Source organism: Chiloscyllium plagiosum, chromosome 6 (genome assembly GCF_004010195.1).
Source record: "Chiloscyllium plagiosum isolate BGI_BamShark_2017 chromosome 6, ASM401019v2, whole genome shotgun sequence".
NCBI lineage: Eukaryota > Metazoa > Chordata > Chondrichthyes > Orectolobiformes > Hemiscylliidae > Chiloscyllium > Chiloscyllium plagiosum.
This window is the reverse complement of record NC_057715.1, coordinates 74,462,266-74,485,756: the sequence shown is the minus strand read 5'-3', so window position 1 is coordinate 74,485,756 and position 23,491 is coordinate 74,462,266. Positions and strand designations below refer to the sequence as shown.

Sequence of the window (23,491 nt, the reverse complement as noted above, 5' to 3'; positions counted from 1 at the left end):
CATGTATAAACATATATAACTATAAAATTACAACCTCAACAAATAATAATTAAATATAATAATACAAAATAACAAGGGAAAACAACCCTGCTCCTCGAGACAGAGGTAAAATAGAATAAGGTAACCACCTCCCCCCACCAACATTAACTAGATTCCCCGGCTTATATATATATATATATAGAATAATAAAAAAAACCCAAGGGGGGGGAAGAAAATCGTTAAATAGAGAACAAATAAATAAATCCCTCTCCCCACCCCCCAAGATAACATTAAACAGTAAGGTAAAAAAAAGAAAAGGGGACATAAACCGCAGTGGGGGGAAGGCAAACCAACATCCATTATCTCTTACAATTTATCTAAGAGAGTCCAAAAATTCCTTAGCCTTTTCCGCCGATCCGTAGTTATACACGGATCCTTCATGGTTAAAGCATAGCATCGCTGGGTAGTGTAAGGAGTAATGAATATTTAAGTCCCTTAAACATTTCTTCGCCTCATCGAATGCCTTCCTCTTTTGGACCAGAGCTGGGGAAAAGTCCTGGAATAACATGATCTTGGATCCTTTATAGATCATGGCTTGGGAATCTTTTCCAAGATTTCTAGAGGCTTCCAGGTGTATCTGCCTCTCCTTGTAGCTCTGCAGCCGGAACAGGACCGGGCGGGGGCCCTGGTTCGAGCCCGGCCCGCGTATTGCTACCTGGTAGGCCTATTCCACCCTTACCTGGCCTGATCCAGCCTCCAGATTTAAAAGCTGTGGAAGCCACTGTTCGAGAAACGCTGTAAGCTGGCCTTCCTCTTCCCGTTCGGGAAGGCCCAGCAAACGAATATTTTTTCGACGACCTCAATTATCGAAGTCATCAATATGATTCTCTAAGGTCCGGACTTGCTGTTGGAGAGTCAGGACCCGATTCACGGCCGATTGTGCTGTAGTTTTGGAGATCGCGGCCTTTAGCTCCGCCCCTCCGACTCGGCGCTCGATTTCCTTAATGTCTCGGTCGTGCTTTTGCAGCGCGGCCGAGAGTTTGTCCCATTGACTTCGGGGATTCTTCAATAAAAGCGCGATCTTCGCATCCAGTTTGGAGATGATTTCCACGAGGCTTGCCACCGTAGGTAAGTCCCCCCGGGCGGCTGCGGACGCCTCTGCTGCAGCTGGAGAGGGTGGGGGAGGGGTTCCTGCTTGCTGAGAGCTGCGGGCTCCTTTCCCTTTAGTCATTTTTACTGAAGATTAGATTGTTTAAATTTAATACTAAGCAACTAATTAAATTAAACAGCTATTTTAAATGATTTGGTGAGTGTGGTGGGGGTGGGTGACCCACTTTGCCCAAGTCTTGGGAGGAGCACTGTAGACTCAGACTTGCTGGGTCACCGCCATCTTGGATCCCCCCATGACCTAAATCTCAAGGGGAGATGGTGAGATTCTCTTTTTGTTGGAATAGTTATTGCCTGACACCTTTCAGGCATCAATGTTTCTTGCCATTTATCAGCCCAAACTTGGATATTGTCCAGGTTTTGCTGTGTTTGAACATAGACAGCATCAGTAGATCAGGTATAGAAATTTGTGAAACTGGATTTGCATACAACCCAACTAACTGAGGCATGGCAAGCTTTGTTTGAATCTACAAGGTACAGTGTAGCACTTTGAAGAGCTATATTGACAATATGCTGACATCTAGTGTCGATTCACAGAAACTTACAATCCAATGATTAATGCTTTTGGAAGTTTTGCTTTGTATGTTATTTTGACCCTACTGCTCTGTTTGTTAAAATATGTTAGCATGGGAGTGGAGGAACTTCTTAATAATTTTCTCTCACTACTCCCTGAAGGCATGAACAATTTTCTGCAGTAGTTACATAAGTACCAATGACCTTCACATGCTTTCCCAAATGGCTATTGTGCATATGTCAGTAATGGCAAAAATATTGGAGATGTTTTGTCTATGTAGTGTATCTTGACAAGCTCAATCCTTTCTTCACTTTACAGCCAAGAGAATATTTTTCTTGCAAGGGTCATTGGATACAGATCAGGACAGGGAACTGTGATGATTTTCCTTTTGTGCCGAGGTTGATTATAACAATCTTTCATTATCTCATTGAGGTAAAATAAACTGGAGATCAAATTAGGCCTTTGCTCATCTGTGAGTTTATTTACTCATTGAATAAACTTACTGCATCGTTTAAAATTCTTTAGATAGACTGAATAAGGGGCTTGATTTTAATTTTAAAAAAAAACAAGTGTTGGGGAAACGCAGCAGGTTTGGCAGCATTTTTGAGAGAAAAACAGTGTGGTGCTCAACTGTCATTGCTTAGGATGTGGACCCAAACAGGAAGCTGGCACTCTGTCTCATCAATGTGAACCTGGAGGTGTTGGTGGAGAGGGCAGTGGAAAGGACACCACACTGCCACACTCTGCCAGCCTGGACTGAGATAGCAGCCCAGATCAGTGCAGTTGTCCTGAGTTAGAAGAAACAGACAGTAGTACAGGAAGAAAATTCATGACTTTCTGCACTCCAGAAGGCTAAATATCACCATCATCTTCTTGCTATTGCTCACACAAACCCTGTCACTGCTTTCAGCTCTCACAAAGGCTAGGGGGCTATAGCTCTGTGTTACAGGCAACATATCCACTCGATTCTTACCCACTATATCCTCTGGAAAAACTAACCCTTCCTGCCCTTGTGCTTCCTATTCAAGAATTGAGGTCACCTCACCACCTCTCCTGGCCCTACATATCTACAAATGGATCTTCCATCACACTCAACTCTCCTTTCATTTCATTGTAGAAAAATGTCTCCTAGCTGGGCAGAGAGGTCAAAAACCTCACAACAAGTGAAGGGAGTTTGTAATATTTGTTATCTCTGTGAGAGATGGTGATTCCAGGAAGCACTCAGACACTGCAGAGGTGCCGTGCCACTCCACCTCTCCCCTGTCAGTGATGCAAAAACCTGAAGAAGTCCAAGATGTAGAGAGTAAGCATACATTTGGGCAAATCACTGTCAACAAGCCTTTTCAGGCACCCAAGAATGCTTATCTCTAATAAGCATCAGACATCATGGATCCTTGAACTGTATCTTTTGATGACTATAGCCAAGATGCTGTACTTTAATGAGGACAACACTGAAGTTAAAAGCAGTATGTAAGGATTTTGTAGGGCCAGTCCTACACACATCATCCACACATACCCAATGTGAGTGAGAGTATGGAATCAGTGAAGATTCCATATAACCTAAAGCTTGTTCAATATCAACAAGATACAAATTAGGAGTGTGATAGAATACTTCCCATTTTCCTGAATGAGTGCAGTTCCAACAGCACTCAAGTAGTTCAAACATCATTAATGACAAAACAGCATGCTTGTTTGGCAATTATCCACTCATCCACCACAGATGCTCAATAACAGCAGCGTATAAAATCTACAAGATTAGATTAGATTACTTACAGTGTGGAAACAGGCCCTTCGGCCCAACAAGTCCACACCAACCCGCCAGAGCGCATCCACCCAAACCCATTCCCCTACATCTTACACGGGCAATTTAGCATGGCCAATTCACCTAACCTGCACATTTTTGGACTGTGGGAGGAAACTGAAGCACCCGGAGGAAACCCACGCAGACATGGGGAGAATGTGCAAACTTCACACAGTCAGTCGCCTGAGGTGGGAATTGAACCCTGGTCTCTGGCGCTGTGAGGCCGTGCTGCCCACAAATTTAGGGGGCACCCGGATTTGAACTGGGGATCTCTTGATCTGCAGTCAAATACTCTATCACTGAGCTATACCCCCCATGCTAGATGTATGCAGATATTCACCAAGGTTCCTTTGACAGCACCTTCCAAACCACTACCATCTCAAAGGACAAGGATAACAGTACCACCATCTGAAAATTTCATTCCAAGTCACTTACCATCCTGACTTAGAAATACATCACCATTCCCTCAGTATTGTTGGGTAAAATCCTGGAATTCCCTTCCTAATAACATTGAATCTACCTAATAGCATTATGAGTCTACCTACAACACATGGACTGTAGCAATTCAATAATGCAGTTCATCACTGTCTTCTCATGGGCAACTAGGAATGAGCAACAAAGGCTGGCATAGCCAACAATACCCGCATCTCATGAGTGAATTAGAAAAAAACAAGTGGAAGCAAGGTTTCATTCTATTTATCAGCTTTTTAAGGAATACACTGTTTTTCAAGGCTAAGAGGTGCATTATGCAGTTCATATGTCGACTGTCTCTTGAACAGCATTGGTCTGCCAGGAGAAGGTACATAAAGTGCTGCCCTTCTCAGGCTAAATACTGTGCTACAGGATGCTCAAACATTTGAAAGCAATTTAGCAGTATATGTGAACTATGAAATGTTAAAGGCTAACTGATGATGGAAAGGTAAAAAGGAGATGTCTCAGGATTTCTCTCAACCTGCTGCCTATCATAAGAGACTTCACTGCACAACACTCATCTCATACGCTGACTGAAACCTTGAAAACAGATTTAACCTTGATTTGGATATGCCGATGTTGGTCTGGGATGTGCAAAGTTAAAAATCACACAACACCAGGCTATAGTCAACAGGTTTAATTGAAAGCACTAGCTTTCAGAGGGCTGCTCCTTCATCAGGTGGTTGTGGAGTATAAAATTGGAAGACACAGAATTTATAGCATAAAGTTTACAGTGTGATGTAACTGAAATTATATATTGAAAAGGACCTGGATTATTTGTTGATTGTTGATTAATGATGTTGTTGATTGATGAATGGACACTGCACAACAATCAACAGACAGAGGTGTTCCCTCCCAGTCAGAGAACACTTCAGCGGTCCAGAACATTCGACCTCAGACCTTTGGGTGACTGTCCTCCGAGGCGGACTTTGGGACAGGCAACAACTAAATGTGGCCAAGCAGAGCTGATAGCCAAGTTCGGCACCCATGATGATGGCCTCAACTGGGACCTTGGATTCATGTCACACTACAGGTAATCCCACTGCGTGATATACACACACACACACACTCCTACACACACACTCCTTCTCATACGCTCACACATAAACTTACACACACACCCTGTCACAGACTTATACCCCTTTACACTCATTCTCACACACATAACATACTTTCTCACAGACACTCATAAACCGTTCCCTCCCCCCCACCACCACACACACACACACGCACATACAAATTTGTGGGGTGAATCAGTACTTGCAGAATTACATTTTACTTTGCTCAAAAACTGCATGAAGATTCTGTAAATCCGTTTTTTAGATTAGAATCAGTCTGACCATTGTGGCACAGACAGGGAAGCTCACACCTTCAATGCATTATCTGGGCCAACATGACACCAATTGTTAAAGTTCACTGAGAATGTAACTATGAAAAAAGTTTTGCGATGTACATATGAAAGAACTGAAACCAACATGTTCATTCTAACAGACGAGAGACTTAACAAACAATCCAAGTTTCAATATATAATTTCAGTTACATCACACTGTAAACTTTTGCTATAAATTCTGTGACTTACAATCTTATACTCCACAACCACCTGATGAAGGATCAGCGCTCCGAAAGCTAGTGCTTCCAATTAAACCTGTTGGACTATAACCTGGTGTTGTGTGATTTTTAACTTTGAATTAACATTAGCAGCATGCAGTGTTACTTTCCTGTCTCACTGCTGTGTTCTCCTTTGTTAGGTGTGTTGGGTCTATAAAGTGTAGATACTTGAAAGATCACCCATCGACTCTAAGCATATGGATAAGAAAACATCTATTCAACAACTGAAAAGTTCAAGGAATGCAAAAATAATCAGGTCCACATGTACTGTGGACTAACCAGGGGCTGCTTCCCATATACGCAATAACCACAAAAAGCTACACAGTGAAAAGAAATCTAAATCCAGCTTGTTTCTCCTGGAAGTAGGTTTTATTTAGATTCTGTGTGGCTTTGTGCACTTGAAATTTCACATGCTTTGGATTTCCTAGTGAAGGTCCTGATGCTGATCCTCTGTGTCATCCCTGGAAGACTGCTCTCGATCCTCCATTTTATTAGCATCCAGACCATCCCTTTTCAGCTCCAGTTATGAAGGGCATAACGTGGCATTTTGATTTATAGATTTATGCATCAAGATAGCGATAGCAGGGTAGGAAGTGTTCGGGGTCCTGACCTGTCTGCTTCTGTCATCAGGCCTGCCATATCCTTTTCTTTTAAATTTCTTTTGATAACATCAAGATCCACCTTACCTTTGTTTGACAACTTCAAGTGAGGAAGAAGGCTCCAATAGTCTGCTTCAGCAGAGAACAGTATGGATCTGGTCATTCCTTGTCACTTCATCCTGTTGGTTCTTTCAACTCGGCTGCTTCAGCAACAGCTCTGAAGTAGCAGTGGGTCCAGGTCCGGGTCCGGGTCCGGGCCTGGACCCAAGACTCCGATGACTGGCCTGGGGCTCCTTTTCAGCAGCCTCGGTGGTGGCCTGCGACTTTTCTTTGGCAGTGGCCTGAGACGCCTCTGGCAGCTTCGGCGTCAGTCTGTGACTCCATGCGGCTTTTCTTCAGCATCACGGGGGTCCAGCCTGGGATTCCAATGGTTGGGTTTGATTGTCGAGCTGAGAACCATGAATTGCACTTACTTCTCTTTTTTAAAATTTCTTTTTTTTTAACTATACTATCATGGAAGGACTGTTATTCTGAGTTTTTACATTTATTTTTCTAATGTATTACTATGATTTTGTACTTTTGAAGGCCTGTTGTGCTGGACTTTATATTTCTTTATTTTTCTTTTCTCTTCTAAGAATTTGTACTCAAGAATCTGTACCTATGTACATCCTGGGAAATCTCCTCTGCACCTTTTCCAATGCTTCCACATCCTTCCTGTAATGGCACAACCAGAACAATATTCCAAGTGTGGCCGCACTAGCTTTTTGTATAGTTGCAGCATGACATTATGGCTTCGGAACTCAATCCCTGTACCAATAAAATCTAATACACCGTATGCCTTCTTAACAGCACTATCAACCTGGGTGGCAATTTTCAGGGATCTATGTACATGGACTCCCTCTGCACATCCACATTACCAAGGATAACCGCACAAGCGGTATACAATCAAACCTGAGGCTGCAAAGGCAGTTGATGAACTTATCAAGGTGCTGGTGTTTCGCGGGGTCCTAAGGACCACTGTATCCATGACTATCTCACCGAAGTGGCCAGTTAAGAAGCCAGATGGGTCACATAATTGACAATTGATTACAAGAATTAAATAAAGTAACTCCAAAGGAACACCCTATTGTAGCTCACCCGGCAACAAATTTTAATGGGCTGAAACCTGAGCATGGGATTTTTATAGTCGCGTAATGTTGTCATTTATCTCAAGAGGGTTGCAAGAGAAAAGCAGCGATGTGCTTCTGAGACTTTATAAAGCTCTAGTTAGGCTCCATTTAGAATACCATGTCTAATTTTGGCCCCCACACCTCTGGAAGGACATACTGGCACTGGAGTGTGTCCAGCGGAGATTTACACGGATGATCCCTGGAATGATAGGCCTAACATACGATGAACAGCTGAGGATTAGAGTTTAGAGGGTTGAGGGGAAATCTAATATAAACTTATAAGATAATGCATGGCTTAGAAAGGATGGATGCTGGGAAGTTGTTTCCATTAGGTGGGGAGATTAGGATCCGTGAGCACAGCTTTAGAATTCGAAGGGGTCAATTTAGAATAGAAATGAAGAGACATTTCTTCAGCCAGAGAGTGGTGGGCCTGTGGAATCCATTGGCATGGAGCATAGTGGAGGCCGGGACAAGGTAGAGATTGATAAATTCTTGATCTCACAAGTAATTAAAGGCTATAAGGAGAGTGCAGGTGAGTGGAGTTGAAATGCCCATCAGCTATGATTAAATGGCAGAGTGGACTTGATGGGCCAAATGGCCTTACTTCCACTCCTATGTCTTATGGTCTTAATTCAGTGATGCAGATCTGGGCTGTACTGCAAGGCTCTGCTGATATTGGAGAAAGTGAGGACTGCAGATGCTGGAGATCAGAGTCAAGAGTATGTTGCTAGGAAAGCACATCATGTCAGGCAGCATCTGAGGAGCAGGAGAATTGATGTTTCGGGCATAAGCCCTTCATCAGGATTGAGGCTTGTGGGCCAGGGCTGAGAGAAAAATGGGAAGGGGGTGGAGTGGGTAGCTTAGAAAGTGATAGGTGGATGAAGGTGAGGAGAAGGGGAGTCAGAGGGGGGAGTGATTGACAGGTCCAGAGGATGGTGCAGAGTTAGAGGCTTGGGACTGGGATAATGTGGGGGGAGGGGAAATGAGGAAGCTGTTGAAATCCACATTTGTCCCATGTGGTTGCAGGATCCCAAGGTGGAATATGAGGCGTTCTCCCACCAGGCTTTGGTGGTAAGGATGTGGTGATGGAGAAGGCCCAGGACCTGCATGTATTTGATGAAGTGGGAGGGGGAGTTGAAGTGTTCAGCCACGGAGCGGTAGGGTTGGTGGGTGCGGGTAGTCCAGAGATGTTCTCTGAAATGATCCGCAAGAAAGCGTCCTGTCTCCCTGATGTAGAGGAGACCACACCGGGTGCAGTGAATGTTTCCTCTGTAGATTTTCCTCTGTCTTCCTTTCTTCTTAGGGATTCTGCTTCACAGGTCTTTGATCGATAAAGGTACCTTTAAGAGAAGATCTTTCTGCACGCAGTCTCTCTACTTGTTGGTGCTGGCTGCTCTTTGCCGCTGTCGCTAACTGTTCAAAATGTTTATACCCCAAAACATTAGATTATTTCATTGGTTCAGTGTTATCAAAACATTTTTTCAAATTTGATTGGACTTCTGTATGTGGGGCATCATTTAAACTGTTCTTGTATCCTGGCAACACAGCTGTTAGCCAATTGTTTCAATCCACAGTTACATTTGAAATTTTCCAATACTCCGTGTGCTTGCTAAATCCTTGCCAGCCTTTCAACTCTCTTAAATGTACAGTACACTTGCAATGTCATAACACTATTTGTATAACCAGTGTTACTCCCAGAACACATAACTTTGCAAATTGCTGTGCAATGCTCATGTAGAGGCCATAGCGATGGTAGCTTATGAAAATTTCCCCTCCCAGACTCCCCTCTCTTCCGGTGCTCTGAAATCTCATACTTTTATCTTGAATTTCTCCTTTTTACTCTAATTATTCCATTATCAACCAAGTTTAATGAGCCCTGTCCCAGACTTGAGCTATCTGCTTCCCAGGGACACCATCGACGGGCCCGTGACTATTCATATCCAAATCCCCATGCCTCTTCGGACTGATCTGGTAGAATCATTCTGACTGAGAATGGCCTAGCCCCATACTTATGTCTCCACAGTAATCAAACAGACCTACCTGTCATCTCTAGACTGGCAACACATTTTTAAAAAATCATTTATGGGTCTAAGCCAGCATTCACTACTCATTTTAGGTGCCCTTGAGAAGTAGTGTGAGCTGCCTTCTGGAACTTATGATGGAGGAAATGGCATTGATGAAGCAGCTGAAGATGGTTGGACCTATGACATTGGACCCTGAGAAGCTCCTGGGAATGTATCTTGGAATTGAAATAACTGACCTGCAACACCAGAACCATCTTCCTCTGTGCTCGCCATGACTCTAACTCAGAAAGAATTTGTCACAATGCCCATTGACTTTAGGTTTACTAGGGTCCTTAGTCAATAATGGCCGTGATGTCAAGGGCATCTACACTCACCTCATCTCTGTAATTCAGCTCTTTTGTCCATCTTTGAGTCAAGGCTGTAATGAGTTGAGGAGCTGAGTGGCCCCAGCAAAACCTAACTGAACAGGAGGTGACTTGCAGGACTGAGTGTGACTCAACCCTGGACTGCAAAGACACTGATTCCTAGAACAGCGCTTGCTTAACTGACAGACCTCCTGGACTGGAATCAAATGAGACCTTTGACTAATTCCAATGGCCACCCCGGACTATCCATAGGCCTCCTTGATTCCACTAAGAACTGACCCCTTTGACTTTCGAACTTGGCCATTTGTTTAGAGTATATGGAGTGTGCATAAGCTGCATATGCTCTGGCTTGTATAGGTATGACATTGATGTTGTACAGTACCATTTGCACCATGCCCAGCCCTTTAATTGTTCAGTGTTCTGAATACTGCGATGCTGTCTTTCTGTCTGCTCTAAAAAGCAATGCAAGTCGCACAAACTGACAGCCTATAACTTAGCCCTGAAGAGCTTGTGCTCTAAAAAACAATATTACCCGGACAGGCTGATGGCCTGTAACTTTTCACTGAAGAGCCTACTCGCTGAGAAATTGTCCAGCCTGGGGTTCTGGATTAACAGTCCAATGACATTATCATTTAGCCACCATCTTCTTCCAACGGCAGATCTATGTAAATAAGGCAATCACCTCTCAATAGTGATATTCTGAACTCTGTTTAAAACATTAAGTGGAAAATCAGAAAATATTTTTCTCAACATTGAATTTCTGATTTCTCTTCATTTTCACCATATTTGCCCACTTTTGCCACTATTACCCATTCCACTCAAGATAATGTAACATTCCACCAAACTCTTGCCCATGATTTCTGCATATCTTCTATAACAGTTACAGTGGGCATCCAGGAGATGCCCTGTTGAAATTAAAAATTATTTTAAAAATAATTACCATGACTAAAATTCATCAACTGCATATGTGCCTCAATTATAAAATGCAACTTAAATATGCAACATTTGCCCACACACCTCCTGATTTCAAATTAAATTAATTAATTCATCCTTTTTTGAGGAATGTTTATTTATTTTTCGAGATTATAAATGGTAATTATAAAATTTGTTTTGCTATTTGCAGGATACACAGCTGTTTAAGCATTACAAAAATATGATTAATTTCAAAGGACAAGGAAACCCTCGATTTATGATGAAATGTATTAATCCAATTGAGGTAAGAAAGTTCATTGGCAAGGGATTTTTAGGGACATGCAAGACCAGGAAGCATGGCAAACAGGGTGATTTAATTAATTGTGAGTTGAAATTTTGCTTTCCCGATGGCTGGTTCGCACTATCCTGTGATGATTTCCTACTTGTAAAATACGTGTTTGCCATGAATACTCATTTTATAAAAAATGCCTTGTAATAACATCCCACCCTCATAATAAAATCATCAGTACACTAAGAACTGTTTTCCTTAGATCACAGAAGAATAATGGGGGATCTGATTGAAGCATACAAACTTCTGAGGGGCATAGACCGAGTAGATAGGAAGAAACATTTCCCCTTAGTGGAGTGGTCAATAACCAGGGAGCACAGTTTGAAGGTAAGGAGCAGGAGGTTTTGAGGAGATTTGAAGAATATATTTTTCACCCAATGGGTTGTAGATATCTGGAACTCACTGACTAAAGGGGTAGTAGGGACAGCAAGACATTTAGGAACTATTTATATAAGCATGTTAAATGCCATAGCATGCAAGGGTACAGACCAAGTACAGGAAAAATGGAATTAGAATAGATGGAGGTTTGATGACTTGCGCAGGCATAATGGGCCAAGTGGCTTCTTTTCTGTGCTGTAAAACTTTACAGCACGATGAATCGAAACTCTTGGCACCTAATTCACATTGATTTAAAAACAGCATGCAACAGCCGGCTTTGTGCATTTGTGTTTGAGGTCAGTGTTCCTTGTTGAACCCTGTGGCACGGGAGGGGAGTAGGAGAATGGCAGCTTGCATGGACGCTTGGCACCAGCAAGGATGCAGCAGCAATGGGATGTGATGTGGAATTGGGTTGAGGGCATATAGCAGCTGAAGATGCTTTCAAGAGAGGACAGAGGGTGCGGTCTGGGGCATGGCAGAGTGAAGTGGGAAGAACCTGCATGGAGGGGTGGAAAGACTCAGTTTAAGTAAGAAAATCAGGCCTGTCTCCATGCTGTTGGACTCTATGACTCTATGGACACTAATATAACTATTCAATAATAAGTGAAAGCAGAAACACAACATTTCTACAACAATAAAGGTCCCCAACTGCCTTGGAACCATCAATGTGTACCAACCATGAGGAAAGTCAGCAAATATGGCTGTCAAATTAAACTATTCTCAACAAAAATGATGATGCATGAATGAAAAAAGAAATATAATGGGAAATATTTACGAGTGATATTTAAATTTGAAAAGGACTCATTCCACCTTTATGACCATGATCAATTTTATGTTAAAGGCAGTTGAATTGGGCAGGGGATTGCAACCGTGATGAAAACCTTCCCTATATGCCTAGCGGACTCTTTTTTAGCTTAGGAGAAAGTGAGCACTGCAGATGCTGGAGATCAGAATCGAAGAATGGGGTGCTAGGAAAGCACAGCCGGTCAGGAATGGTGATGGCCTGATGTAGAACTTATGCCCGAAACGTTGATTCTCATGCTCCTCGGATGCTGCCTGACAAGCTGTGCTTTTCCAGTACCACACTCTTTGACTCTTCTTTAGCTTATCCAAACTTGGTACATTGTCAGCTGTTGGTGGGTTTCAGCACTGGAAACTTTCCCTGCTGTGTGATCACATGTGAACCAGGAATAGAGACAGAAGTGGTACATGGTTCCTGTTAAGCCATCAGAATTAGTGAAAATTGCATCATATGTGTGCTTAAAACTATCAGATATTATCACAGATCTTTTCATATTCAACACTATCACACCTCACTGGGGTTGGACATTGGAAATCAAGCCGTCTATTCCTGGAGTTATCACAAAATTTAAAGATTTTATAAAAGTATGCAAAATTCCCTAATTTAATGGAGTTTTAGACCCAGTTTTCTGTACTTAACAAGAATAACTATAACAAATAAATGGATTCTAGTTACAGGTAAACAATTATGAACCATCAACATATACTTTACCAGTTAAAACACCAACCCCTCTTTTAAAACACCCCCTCCACCCACATATAGACAGACACAAAAAGAACATTGATTTTATGGAGAGAGGGAAAGACTAGGAAGACAGTTGAAAGGTCCCTGTCCACAGGATTCATTGAGATGATCCTTTCGGCCTGTCAGGACTTGCCGAGCCTCAATCTGTCTTCTCCAGGTACATTCACTTGCTTGCAAGTGGCATAGAGTAATTGGTTCACAACTTATAAAGCCCCCAAATTATTGTCAAAAGTCATTGTTTATAGCAATTGAAGAAAATAAATTACCTGGCTTTCTTCAGGCTTGAAATGTTTTATACTGCAGAGTAAAGGACTGCACCTTCCTTTCCTGAAGACTGATAGCTTCTGACCCAAACCTTCATACTTACAAGCTCTTCAACTATCTCTCCAATGTTCAATTAATAGCAATGTGTATTAATTACAAGATGCCCTGCAGAAATTCATCAAAGCTCCTTAGAAAGCACTTTCCAAATCCATGACCAGTATCATTTGGAAGGGCAACAACAGCAGATACATGGCAATATCACACCTGCACGTTCCACTTCAAGTCACTCTCCATCCTACTTGGAAATATGTCACTGTTCATTCAGTGTCATGGGGTCAAAATCCTAAAATTCCCTCACTAATGCTATTGTGGGTCCATCTACAGCACATGGACTGCAGGAGTTCAAGAAGAAAGCTCACTGCCACATTCTCAAAGGCAACAGAGAATGGGCACTAAATGCTGGCCTAACAAGTGACAACCATATCTCACGAGTGGAAAAAAAACTTACTGGAAGCAAGATTTCATTCTTTTAGCATATTATCTAAATGGTGAGAAATTACAGAGGGATCTGGATGTCCTAGTGCAGGATTTGCAAAATGCTAATATACAGGTACAACAAGTAATTAGGAAAGCTAATAGAATGTTATTGTTTATTGTGAGGTGAATTGTAACAAAAATATGGAAATTATTCTTCACTTCTACAGGCCATTGGTAAGACCACATCCAAACTACTGTGTGCAAATACTGTGTACAATATCAGCCAGAGAGAGTGGGCAAATGGGAAGATATTGGGCAGGATTGATTTGAGCATGGGAGCACATTCAGATCATCAGCCAGTTTGCTGGCAATATCTGCCACTTGGGCCATTTTACCAAGAGGCATAGTTTTAGTCACTGGGATTATCTGCCAACAAGTGGGAGGCAGGATGGGTAAGCCAATCAACAAGAATTAAAAGGTTAATTAAGATTTGGAGATGCCGGTGTTGGACTGGGGTGTACAAGTTAAAAATCACACAACACCAGGTTATAGTCCAACAGGTTTAATTGGAAGCACACTAGCTTTCGGAGCGTTGTTGATGAAGGAGCAACGCTCCGAAAGCTAGTGTGCTTCCAATTAAACCTGTTGGACTATAACCTGGTGTTGTGTGATTTTTAACAAGGTTAATTAAGGTCTACTTTGGGAAGCTGGGGTTGGTAATACAGCCTGCCTGCCATACTTAATTGGCAATGAACACACACTCTGGCCACTAATTGTAAATGTAGGAAACATCACTACCAGCTGACTATTCACTTCCTCTCCCCCCCCCACCACACACACACAGACACACACACAGTGTAATATTATCATCTCCATTTGTACCCCACCACCCAGAAATTCAGGTGCTGACTCCAAACCCAGAATCCAAGTATTGCCTATTATCCCATTATAAATAATGACACTAAATTCTTTAGTAAATTTAAATTTCATACTCACTCTGTTTTGGGTGATTAGAGTTTACTTGTTTTTTAATAGTTTTCTGTATCCTAAATAAAACATGATCATAATTTGCATGCAAATTCTGACTCTACATGGTTAAATTTAAAACATGTACAGATGATTATTATAGAAAATTGAGACTGCATAATTGAAATTTATTGCTGGTACATATTCACAGGCAGGATTCCTGGACAGTGCTGCAGGAGTTCATGTCCGATTCAGACTAGGAGGAGTAAGTGATCTTAATTTTCTTTTGCACTATTGGAACATTTCACTTTTGAATATTCCAGTTTTTTGGTGCTGAAATAATTTGGATGTTATGCACATTTGTTCATGAAATTAATTTATTTAGAAATAGTTGACTTGGAATTATCTTAATATAAAAGGTTACATGACAATAAAATTTACATGACATTTTCATTAGACCTTATCTGACAATGTCCAGATGCTGTTGAACAATGCTGGTTCAGCAAGATAACATTTAAGGCACTTCTGCAGTGCCTTTCAATTCCCAAAGTCTGGAAATTTCCTTTTCTAGGAGATGGCAAGTTCACATGCCTATTATTGCCAAAATAACCATTGCCAAGGCTAGGCCATGACACTAACCTGCATCTTCACCTTGGTAGAGATTCATCTGTCTATCAAGAAATTATCTCACTCAGTGCACCAGTCTCCAAGTATATACGGCAGAAGATGAGATTCAAACTCATCTAGGTAAACTTTATTTATATACAGATGATGTTCAGAGAGGGCATTTTGTCTGGAACCCTACACACTACAATTTTGCAACAACCTCTAGCTATCCTAGAATAAAGGTACAATTAATCCTTCACTCAACATTATGATCTTGCCTAGTAAGGCCATGCTATTACTATTCCTGAATTCTGTTTGTCCTGGAGTTACACAATGGATTTTTTATTTGGGAATGGGTAGATTGTCTGCCCCATATTGCTGACCTTAGACCTATGCATGATACATCTACCATTATTAATACCAGATCGTGATAGGCAAAGACCTTGACCAAAATGAGCAAATATTCACTCCCACACCATTCTGGATCTTGTTTCAACCATTGACTGAGAGGTCCATTAATTTGGGCTGAATGAAGTAAGAATTTTCCCATCCGGTTTCCCATTCTGATGAATTTTTGGGGTGTTCCCTGATATTTTTGGGTAATAGATGTCCTGATAGCTTTTGTCTTCTCAGGGTGGCCATTATTCCTGTTGCATGAGCAGCATGGCCCAAAATTTTAATCATTGGTTGAGAGAACTTGTTAAGTTTCAACTCAGCATCTTATGACTTAGTCAAGACTGTCATTATTCTATCATCATGTTGAGCTTTAGTAGATCCATAGATGAGAATGTCATTCACATGACATACAACACCTTCCACAGCTTCCAACAAGTTGGGCAATGTTCACTGGAAACTCTCAGGCATAGATGTTGAAATAACTCTCCAGAGGCGGGTATCCCATCACCAAGTCACCCTTTATTTACATATGGAAGGTTCTTGACACTGTCCCAGCTCACTCAGAGCTAGCTCTGAGTGATAGGGATATCTGACACGCCTGTTCTTACCTATCATAAAATGCTCCCCAATTTGACCAGACTAACTATGAGGTCCACCTGGCTAACCTCATTACAATCACTGCAGATGTGATACCAAAGAGCAAGCAATGAAATCAATAATATCCACAGGGTTTTATGACCATGGTTAACATTGATGCTTCAAAAGTATTTTGTTGATGAAAAGAGCTATACAATATCTTGTGGCCATGAAAAGACCAACATTAGTCTTTTTTTCTTTTTCTTTCCTTATCTGCTTCAAAGGAAACATTTCCTCCAAAAATCTACTACAAAATATTCACTCATCGACCAATTGTGGATCTATGTGCAAACAGTCCCAAAGATTATACACATCCTGCTACCAAACAGGAACCACCCAGACAAATTCACAACCATAACTCTGTAAAAAAAGAGGAAGATGATCACAATGGATGGTACAAACGATTGGAGAATAATGATTGGAGGAGTCTTTCAGACAAGGTTAAATCTCAATTTCCAATTATACAAGAAATAAGCTGCAGATATCTAACCTACTTGGAGACCTCAATTTACAGGGCATTTAACTGACATTTAAGGTATATGCAGAAATTACTTGGGCTGGCATAAAACTCTAACGTATAAATATTAGGCAAAACAGGACTTGAATCGTTAACTTAGTTTAGGGTTTTTTATTTGTTGTAATTTTGTTAGTGTCCTAAATTGGAGATAAGCAAAAGATGGGTCAATGCAGGATAACTTAATTTGGGTAATTGGATCTAAAGTGCATGATGACAGTTAGGGTGTCTGAGATGCACCTTTGAATGAGATGGTGATAGTTAACTGTTTCTGACTTCTGTGATGGGCAGGTTGTTGAAGCAGACTGTATGTAAAGGCTATGAATTTACTCCATATATTTATCAGTGAACTGCTAGCATTCTCTAGTGTTGCCTCTCTGATGCTGACCATAATTTCAGGATGTGGGGCACATGTAGATTAGTTTGGAAATGCTGAAGATGTTACTCAGAATTTTGACCCTGTGAATCATCCCCAGAATTGGCAACCATTGACATCATCAAGAATTTCAAATTATTGTTCCACATAGAAAAATCATAAAACCTTTAAAGCTTGTTCAATACTACTGCACTGCGATGAGGTGAAATTCTTGCCAGGCAGACTGCTTCATCTCTCAGCATTGCTTACTTCAAGGTCTGCAGTGTTCTTGATTTACAGCTGACCACTAATTCTGGGTCAATATGTGTGAAAATTATGTTGAGATTATATGATAGAATAAGAACTGTGCATGTCCCAAACATGGGTGGTGCCAGATGAGTGTACGTAAGATTAATCCTGAGGTAGGATATTCACAGTTGAGTGTATCTAAGATTATCCCTGACAGTGGGTGGTCACAGCTGAGTGTGTATAAAGGTTAATCCTAGCGCAGAATGGTTACAGCTAAATAAAAGTTAAAAAATACAACGTTTATTCTTTTGAATGTTTGTTGTTAGGAGCACTCAAAAATAGTTCCAGCCAAAATTCAAGATTGCATATCAGTGCTGCTTTTGTTTCAGATACCAAAGCAATGCTATAATGACTTTTTTAGTTGGTTAGTAAATAAAAGATTTAGTAAATTAACAAAGGCATACAATGCTACCTACTTCACATTCTGATTTGATCTATTCCTTGCCCACTTTTAACAAGGCAAACCTGTGTATTCTATTTAAGTTCCTTTCTCCTCAATTGTTAAGTAAATATTTGACAATAAGAGTAAATTACAGTGTTATGCAGACTGAATATTAAGTGACTTCAGAACAGAGAGTAACAGAAACCTTCTTTCATACAAAGGTTTGTGAGGAAGTGCAATGCACTACTAGAGTTAGCAATTGAAGAAATGATTGTGTCAACATTTAACGATGGATTAAGATAGATGGTTAGAGGAAAAAAGCAATAAAGATAAATAGGAACAGGATGGATACGTGGAATTGGGATCAATACTTATATGGAGGGTATGAATGTTTGGTTAGATTGAATCGCCTGTTCCAATATTATAATGTATATCAAATTCTATGTAATAATTTCATGATGTGTGTTATCCACTCTTTGTGACTCCATTCAAAAACAAATCCTAAACTAATGTTATTCATTGTTTGGTAAATCTAGTTTTATCCATTATACATAAAAGCTTTAGTGCTTTGTTTATTAATTAGATTCACATTAAATTTGTTTTGGTTTCTGTTCAGTACCTTGGAACTACAGTAGATTATATGGAATTTGAACCTAACAGAAAAAGAACAACTTTTCACCACTGCACCCTCCAGAGAAAACAAGATGCCAAGAGAAAGCAAAAACAAAAAAAAATTGAATGGATGAAAAAAATGTGAGTTTGAACAAATTTACATCAAAGTTGGATGAGGCACATTCGGAGCAATGGATAGTCCTAGAGTACCTAACTTTTTCTGGAGTCAAAGTCTAAACATTCAATCGTTGGCAAAAATAAAATAAAGAACTGCGGATGTTGAAAATCTGAAACAAACAGAAATTGCTGGAGAAACTCAACAAGTATGGCAGCATCTGTGGAGAGAAACAGAGTTAAGATTTTGAATCCCGTGATCCAGCTTCTGAACTGATACGAGAACTGGCATAGGCCAGGATATTACCCAGTAGATCATTGCAGGACAGACCAGAGTTCAGCATTGAAATTTATTCAAGTGAACCCTTTTTGAAGAAGGGTCACAGGACTCAATGTTAAATCTATTTTCTCTCCACAAATGCTGCCAGACCTGCTGAGTTTCTCCAACAATTTCTGTTTTTGATTCAAACTTGGGACATTGTGCTTGCTATCCAAGTAAAATTGCAGGAAACCTCTCCAAATCATTAAAGGATTGAGGAGAGTCAACAAAAATCCATCTGCACCACTTTACTTTTCATTTCCCTCAGTTTTGTTCTCTCCCAATTTCTCCAGAAAGTGGTCAATTCATTGTAGAAACAGTAATTGCTCACTGACCCTTGCTCAAACAATTATTATTCACATGAGTCTTGAAAGTGAGTGTGATTTGAATCCTATCTTTATTTTCTTGAGGGACCTCACCTCTGAATCTGTTCCTGCTCTGATTTGGCATTAAGGCCAAGAATTGCCACTTTTAACCAATGGAGCGTTGCATGACAGATCAGGATTTGGCAGTGAACTTTACTCAATTGAACCTGCAGAGGGAGTTTCAACTTTAAAAAATTGAAAACTGTTGAATTTGAGAGTTTCTTGTTTTGTGGAATGCTTGTTGCGATAAACTGGGATTTAGTGTGCTAATTGTTGGGGTAGCAACTTCCAGGGGCAATTAACTCCTTACTCCCACCAGCCAGAAAGTTTATTGGATACAAGCACCAATTAAGCACTTTGATGCTAAAATATAACAAAGAATTGCAGATACTGGAGATCTGAAACAAACTCAAGCAGAAATTGCTGAATAAGCTTAGCAGGTCTGGCAGTGTCTGTGGAATAGAGTTAATGTTTCTAGTTCTTCTTCAGCATGTGCTGTCCAATTTATGCAGAATCATGTAAAATGTTATATGAAAATTAAATGACGAAACTTGCCCAATACCAACTGGGATAGACAATATGCAAAAGGCGTGCTCAACCTACTTAGGAAGTGAAGCGAGGCAAGTGGTACAGTGGGATGGGACAGCATTTCTGTGATAGTCACTATAACTTAGTAATATTTAAAATAATCACGGAGAAAGGATAAAGATGCTTTCTAGAAACCTAAAAATAAAGGTTTTGAACTGGAGAGAAAGCTGATTTCTAATATTATAAGACCAGACCTAGTCAAAGTGGACTGGGAGCAATTGGTTGTAGAAAAATCAAAGTTTGCAGAGTCATTTAAAAGGAAATAGTGCAAAACCAACATGTTCTTGAAAAGAGGGAGATTGGACCAAAATTTCCAGAGAACTCTGGATGTTGACAAAATAAGATTATATAAGGGTAAAAATGGAAGCTTCTGCTTCATACTGAGGTCTCAGAATACCAGAAACTCTAGAGATGTAGAGAATGTGCAGTGGGTTACTTCATAAATAAATTAAGTGTAGAGGAGACACAAAAAATAGTAGTGGGTAAAATAAAGGAAAATGCAAAAGCATTTTGTAAGTCTAGTATATAGGGGCAAGATGATAACCAGAAAAAATACATCAGGGGAACAGGGAGAGAGTGGGGCCCATTAAGGACCTAAAGGGCAAACTGTGGATGGAACTGGAAAATGTAGGTAATGTTTAATGAGTACTATACATCTGTATACTATATGAGTACTACACAAGAGAGAAAAACCATGTAGGCAGAGAAATCTTGGAAGAGTACTGTGATTGAGTTGAACAAATCACAATTGAGAGGCAGGAGGTATTGCTGGTTTGGTAAGTATTGAGGTGGGAAGCCTAGACTACAGGCTGATATTGACAGGTTGGTCGGATGGGCAGATCATTGGCAAATGAAATTTTATCCTGAAAAGTGTAAAACGATGCATTTTGGGAGGGCTAACAACGCAAAGGAGTACATGATGAATGATAGAACCCTATAAAATACTGAGGATCAGAGGGACCTTGGTGTGCATGTCAACAGATTCTTGAAGGCAATAGTACAGATTGATAGATGGTTAAGAAGACCTAAGAGAAACTCGTCTTATTTGTCTTATTTGTCTTTGTTAGTCAAAGCGTTGAAGAGATGGGGCTGTGTAAGACATCAGTTGGCCCACAGCTGTTCTTGTCACACACAATAGGAAGAACATTGTAATAGACGGGGTGCCGAGGATATTCACCAGGATTATACTTGGGCTGGACCATTTCAGCTATGAGGAGAGACTAGATAGGCTGGGGTTGTTTTCCTTTGAGTAGAGATAGCTGAGTGGGGAGTCCGATTGAGATGTACAACATTGAGGGGCATAGATAAAGGTAAATGGGAAGAAACTTTCAGCCTTAGTAAAAGGATCAAGCATTGATTTAAGGTGGGGGAGGGGTTGATTTATGGAAGTTTTTTCCTCCAGAAGGTGATGGTATCTGGAACTCACTCCCTGAAAGGCTGCTAGAGGTGAGAACCATTGCAAACTTAAAAACATATTCAGATAAATATGTGAAACATATACAAAGCTCCAGGCCAAAGTGGAGAAAGTGGAATGAGAGTACAGAGTGTTTGATGACCAACATGGACATAATGGGCCAAAAGCTCTCTTTTCATACTGTAAAACCCTGTAACTCTAAACTCTGTACCAAATAGATGTACTATCCATGACTTACTAAAGATGTTAAAGTTGATACCAATTTGAAAATAAATGCATATAGTTCCATTAAGTTTTATGTTAGACAAGAAGATTGAGGAAATTTTAGAGATCAGCAAAGGATGACAGAAAAATATAATAAAGAGGGACAAATTTGAGTATGAGAGAAAACTAGCAAGAAACAATGACAGTCGCTAAACAAAACAGCAATTAAGCTCTGTTCCTCAAGTTGTTTTATTTTGTATCTTCCAGGTACCAGGATGGCATACTGCAAGCCCAGACACTGAATCCAAATACAGCTGTCCTAGTGCAGAGAGCGACAGAAGGTTTAATTGACAGCGTAGAGCAGAAAGGCCCTAATTCTATCCTCGATTGGGAGGTGGATGAATTACTTGAATGGACCAATGCACTGAATTTTGAAAAGTAAATAACATTTCATTTCAAAGACATACATTGTAGTTACTGTTCTTGGGACTGTGGTAAACTCCCAATAAGTAAAATCCTAGGAGATCTAAACACAAATTTATATTAAGTGCATTTTCAAATTAGTTGAAGAAACCCTACTGTAACATGATTTGCCTACAAATACAATCTATGTTAAAAGTACCAAATGAACACAGTAAAGCCATAAATGTATAAAAGAAAAGTCCTTTACTCTAATTATTCATAGCTTACACCAGTTTTCAGGTTCCTAATCTCCCCTGATCCATTGGTTAGAGCTTGGCTATGGTGTTAGGGAGTCAGAATATTAGCTTGAAATTTTTAAGGTCCGTGATGGCAGGGTGTGCAGGCTAGTTGTAATAAACTCCCATTTTGTTTGTTGATATTGTCAGAGAATTGTTCAATTATAATTAAGGCCCATATGCTGATCTTGTGAAATTGACCAATACTGGTTTATTTCATGATATTGTGGGAAGAAAGATTGACTGCACATATGCAAAACAGACACTCTGCACAGCTGAGTCAAAAGTCCTCTTCCCCGAGTTTCAGGTACAGTCAGTTCTTACAAGGTTACAAGAGATCGATGTTAATTACAAGACAATACAGTTTCAATCACAGTTGATAGGAAAAATGTTGCTAGTCCTGCAGTATCGGTCAGTTAACCATGGGAACAGAAGGTTAGTTAATCTACAGAAAGGGGTGCTAATATTCAGCATCCTAGCTGCAATATTTCACAGGGCAGTGAGCATTCAAATCAAATATCCTGGTTCTGGATTAGTGGTGCTGGAAGAGCACAGAAATTCAGGCAGCATCCAAGGAGCTTCGAAATCGACGTTTCGGGCAAAAGCCCTTCATCAGGAATAAAGGCAGTGAGCCTGAAGCGTGGAGAGATAAGCTAGAGGAGGGTGGAGTGGGGAGAAAGTAGCATAGAGTACAATGGGTGAGTGGGGGAGGGGTTGAAGGTGATAGGTTAGGGAGGAGAGGGTGGAGTGGATAGGTGGAAAAGGAGTTAGGCAGGTAGGACAAGTCCGGACAAGTCATGGGGACAGTGCTGAGCTGGAAATTTAGAACTAGGGTGAGGTGGGGAAGGGGAAATGAGGAAAGTGTTGAAGTCCACATTGATGCCCTGGGGTTGAAGTGTTCCGAGGCGGAAGATGAGGCGTTCTTCCTCCAGGCGTCTGGAGGTGAGGTAGCGGCGGTGAAGGAGGCCCAGGACCTCCATGTCCTCGGCAGAGTGGGAGGGGGAGTTGAAATTTTGGGCCACAGTACGGTGTGGTTGATTGGTGCGGGTGTCCCGGAGATGTTCCCTAAAATGCTCTGCTAGGAGGCGCCCAGTCTCCCCAATGTAGAGGAGACCGCATCGGGAGCAACGGATAGATAAATGATATTAGTGGATGTGCAAGTAAAATTTTGATGGATGTGGAAGGCTCCTTTAGGGCCTGGCCTTGGATAGAGGTGAGGGAGGAGGTGTGGGCGCAGGTTTTACTGTTCCTGCGGTGGCAGGGGCAAGTGCCAGGATGGGAGGGTGGGTCGTAGGGGGGCGTGGACCTGACCAGTTAGTCACGGAGGGAATGGTCTTTGCGGAAGGCGGAAAGGGGTGGGGAGGGAAATATATCCCTGGTGGTGGGGTCT

At 41.0% G+C, this 23,491-nt stretch overlaps 1 protein-coding gene and 1 non-coding gene across 8 annotated transcripts in view; one reads left to right on the top strand and one right to left on the bottom strand.

The window, feature by feature from the left end:
• c6h11orf65 (chromosome 6 C11orf65 homolog) overlaps positions 1–23,491 on the top strand; it is an 86,301-nt gene that overhangs the window by 37,766 nt on the left and 25,044 nt on the right. For 5 of the 7 annotated variants that reach the window (XM_043691849.1, XM_043691850.1, XM_043691846.1 and 2 more), the window contains 5 exons: positions 10,821–10,913; positions 14,801–14,854; positions 16,452–16,667; positions 18,404–18,540; positions 21,671–21,841. In XM_043691849.1, coding sequence (XP_043547784.1) covers positions 10,821–10,913; positions 14,801–14,854; positions 16,452–16,667; positions 18,404–18,540; positions 21,671–21,841 — 671 coding nt within the window. The remainder of the gene's footprint in view (positions 1–10,820; positions 10,914–14,800; positions 14,855–16,451; positions 16,668–18,403; positions 18,541–21,670; positions 21,842–23,491) is intronic. The other 2 variants (XM_043691851.1, XM_043691853.1) reach the window with 2 other exon arrangements.
• Positions 3,704–3,775, bottom strand: trnac-gca. Its single transcript has one exon. It is a non-coding gene; the product is annotated as a tRNA-Cys (tRNA).